The sequence below is a fragment of the Wolffia australiana genome, chromosome 2, assembly GCF_029677425.1.
Source record: "Wolffia australiana isolate 7733 chromosome 2, ASM2967742v1".
NCBI classification, from domain to species: domain Eukaryota; kingdom Viridiplantae; phylum Streptophyta; class Magnoliopsida; order Alismatales; family Araceae; genus Wolffia; species Wolffia australiana.
This window is the reverse complement of record NC_135836.1, coordinates 21,256,169-21,260,039: the sequence shown is the minus strand read 5'-3', so window position 1 is coordinate 21,260,039 and position 3,871 is coordinate 21,256,169. Positions and strand designations below refer to the sequence as shown.

Below are 3,871 nucleotides of genomic sequence, written 5' to 3'. Positions count from 1 at the left end.
TGTATAACGTGTTTAGCGACTTCGAATGGGCAGGATATCAACAGGATAGGTGATTCACCAGCACATATCTCGTCTATTTTGGTCGCAATCTCATTTCCTGGAGCTCCAAGAAATAACCTATTATGGCTTCACTCGAGCACAGAAGCTGAGTATGAGGCCCTGGATAATGCAACCAGAGAAGCCTTGTGACTTCAATCCCTTCTCAAAGAACTCCAAATTTCCGTACCCAGTATTCCTACTTCTGGTGTGATAACATTGGTGCCACCCATCTTGCTGCTAATCATGTTTTTCATGCCAGAACAAAGCACGTGGAAATCGAGTTTCATTTGGTTCGTACTCTACAACACACTCTACCCCGTCCTTTATCTCACACTCTATAACTACGACCCTGTTGTAGTCTTGTGTGCTTGGCTTCTTCAACAAAAAGTTATCTCCTCAATCACCCATTCTAGTGTATTACTTCTTTCTTTTCCCACTTTTCCCTATTAAGGAGACAAAGATGAAGCTTGTTCAAGAGAAGACGTGAAGGTCCAGGCAACGATCAGTTGCATTTGGAAATGGCCATGAAGCGATCAGTTGCTACTATTAAGGAGACAGATGAAGCTTGTTCAAGAGAAGAGGTGAAGGTCCGGGCAAGGATGAGTTGCATTTGGAAAAGGCCATGCCTTAGTGAAACGGTCTCATTTTGAGGCTATAAATAACTTGTACTGCTCTTGTTTCAGAGAGGCTTTTCTTACTAAAATCCGTCTCCCAGGGCGGCGGCTCCACCCGTCGCCCTGCCCATCCTCTTATCCTCGTCTACCTCTTTTGCTCTCTATTGTTTCAGCCTAAATGGCTTGATGATTGAAGATCGTGAGATGCCCCTTCCTCTTCTTCTCTGGTTTCTTTTCTTGATTGCATCTTGGCATCTCGCGTTTCTTAACAGCTACAACGGAATCACGACGATCCGCTATGAAATGGTCTCATTTTTTTTTTAATTTTTTTTATTTTTAGTAAGAAAAGCCTCACTGAAACAAGAGCAGTACAGAGTTATTTATAGTCTCAAAATGAGACGGTTTCACTAAGGATGGTCGTGATTCCGTAGTAGCAACTGATCGTTGCCCGGACCCTCACGTCTTCTCTTGAACAATCTTCATCTTTGTCTCCTTAATACCCCTCCTCAAGACCATGGTTGGAACAATACAAATCTTTTAAACATCCTTGACGATGTTCTTTCTCTCTCTCTCTCTTCTCTTCTCTCTCGACTCCTCTCTCTTCTTCCTCTGTCTTCTTCCTGAGCGAGGGCAAATTCATACAATGCTATTGTGTATCCATAAATATTCTCCCTTGGTTTTCACATCTATTGCTGGATTCTCAGGCGTTTCCTGGTTTGTTTCGTTCTTCTACCGTGGCCTGTCCTCAACCCATGCTCATAATCCAGGCGAATGGATTTGCCAGTTCTGTGCCGACTGAAGAAGAAGTTCTTCAACTTCTGTGGACGAGAAACTACTCGCCTGCTCCAGGAAAATACGCGGAACCCTGCGCCATTTGCCTGGTACGTAGAGCCATAGTCTGATTTCTTCATTGTTTGTGTTCTTAATAGCGTGTCATCTTGGATTAGTCATATAAAAAATCATGATAAATGTCTGATTCTGGTGTTTCAGGAAGATTTTGAGATGGGAGAAGAGGTAGCAACGCTGAGATGCTGCCACAGTTTCCACGCCAGATGCATCGCAAGATGGCTTACGCAAAGCAATAATTGCCCATTGTGCAAGAGCATTGCCCTGATGCACCCCCGTTGAGAAGTGGGGCAACTTTATACTAGATAAAATTTTTGTAGTGAAAGATAAAAGAAATATCTGATTCACGGGCGAATTTCGCCCAAGAGAAGCAACTGTGGAAGAAAGTCACACGGTGTCTGTAATGTTTTTTGAAAATGAAGGACGATAAGCCAGAGGGACCCTTTTTAAAAAAGAAAAAAGAAAAAAAATGAGACCATTTCACAACAGATGGTCGTGATTCTGTTGTAGCAACTGATCGTTTTATGGCCGTTTCCAAATGCAACTGATCGTTGCCCAGACCTGCACGGATTTTCTTGAACGAGCTTCATCTTTGTCTCCATAATACTCCCTTCTTCTCTCTTCTTCTTCTTAATTCTCTCTCTGCTGTCTGCCACCGATCTTTTCTCTGATGAATCCAATACTCAGAGAAGCTTCAACATAAATAACATGATACACTCATTATGGTAGCAGCAACAATCATTCGACAACTTGTACACGATAAGTCGGAGCAAGTCGCCTCTCCTCTTGAGTTGCTGCGGCTGTATTGCAGACAGTAAGAGCGAGACGCAACCGCATGACCACAATCTCATATAATCAAAACATAAATGAAATAAGATCGAAAAATTACGAAAAATCAGCGGCGCAAGCGAGCTTCCACCAGCGCGGATTCCAAATGATCACCCTTCTGAACCGACGTTTTGCATTTCTTTGGGCAAATGATAAACCCCCTTAATGCTAATGACCTTAATGTCCACTAGTCTATCGAAAAAAGAAGGAAAAGTCCATTACTCATGGTTAGCCTACGAGGTCTACACAATCATAATCTTCGATGAACCAGCGACTACATAAAAAAGGATCCCTCTGGCTTATCGTCCTTCATCTTTCAAAAAACATTCCAGACAACGTGTGACTTTCTTCCACAGTTGCTTCTCTTGGGCGAAATTCGCCCGTGAATCAGATATTTCTTTTATCTTTCACTACAAAAATTTTATCTAGTATAAAGTTGCCCCACTTCTCAACGAGGGTGCATCAGGGCAATGCTCTTGCACAATGGGCAATTATTGCTTTGCGTAAGCCATCTTGCGATGCATCTGGCGTGGAAACTGTGGCAGCATCTCAGCGTTGCTACCTCTTCTCCCATCTCAAAATCTTCCTGAAACACCAGAATCAGACATTTATCATGATTTTTTATATGACTAATCCAAGATGACACGCTATTAAGAACACAAACAATGAAGAAATCAGACTATGGCTCTACGTACCAGGCAAATGGCGCAGGGTTCCGCGTATTTTCCTGGAGCAGGCGAGTAGTTTCTCGTCCACAGAAGTTGAAGAACTTCTTCTTCAGTCGGCACAGAACTGGCAAATCCATTCGCCTGGATTATGAGCAAGGGTTGAGGACAGGCCAAGGTAGAAGAACGAAAAAACCAGGAAACGCCGGAGAATCAAGCAATAGATGTGAAAACCAGGGGAGAATATTTATGGATACACAATAGCATTGTATGAATTTGCCCTCGCTCAGGAAGAAGACAGAGGAAGAAGAGAGAGGAGTCGAGAGAGAAGAGAAGAGAGAGAGAGAAAGAACATCGTCAAGGATGTTTAAAAGATTTGTATTCTCGTTGATTTCACAGCCTTTTACATTGGTTAGTACTTATAGGACCTATAGTTATACCATATAGTTAGTTTGTTTTAATCATAGCCGTTATAACAAGTATAACGTCTATGGTTCGAACAAATTTTAGCCGTTCAGTTTGTTTTAATCATTGTCGTTATAACGAGTATAACGGCTATGGTTAGAATAATCCTAACTGTTGAATCCGATCTATGTTGAATCCTAAGTATGCTGAAACTTATCTTGAATCCTATTTCATATATTCTATAACGAGTACTGGGTTCCGTGTCTCGTCGGTCTTCTAACAGACCTGAATCCGATATCAAGAATGAAGCTTGATTTGTGTTGAGGGGAAAAAGAAGAAATTAGAGTTCGAACGATTCTACGAATCGACAAATGGGCGGGCCGACATTTTTCCCCTTTGAAAAATAAGAGCGCCGATTTTCATTCAAAGCCGAGAGGGAACAAATTATTTTTCATCAAATATCCTGCTTTTCTT

At 42.0% G+C, this 3,871-nt stretch overlaps 1 protein-coding gene across 1 annotated transcript; it reads left to right on the top strand.

The window, feature by feature from the left end:
* The first annotated feature begins 557 nt into the window (after nucleotides 1–557).
* Nucleotides 558–1,781, top strand: LOC144716415 (RING-H2 finger protein ATL77-like). The gene is made up of 3 exons (XM_078591523.1): nucleotides 558–626; nucleotides 1,358–1,534; nucleotides 1,644–1,781. Exons 1-3 carry the CDS (start codon nucleotides 558–560, stop codon nucleotides 1,779–1,781), a joined length of 384 nt encoding a protein of 127 aa, XP_078447649.1.
* Nucleotides 1,782–3,871: the final 2,090 nt, after the last annotated feature.

Coding starts and splice junctions, on each gene's coding strand:
- LOC144716415 (XM_078591523.1), top strand. CDS start 558: ATGGCCATGAAGCGATCAGTTGCTACTATTAAGGAGACAGATGAAGCT. Junction 627..1,357: donor GTTCAAGAGAAGAGGTGAAG/GTCCGGGCAAGG, acceptor CTGGATTCTCAG/GCGTTTCCTGGTTTGTTTCG. Junction 1,535..1,643: donor AACCCTGCGCCATTTGCCTG/GTACGTAGAGCC, acceptor CTGGTGTTTCAG/GAAGATTTTGAGATGGGAGA.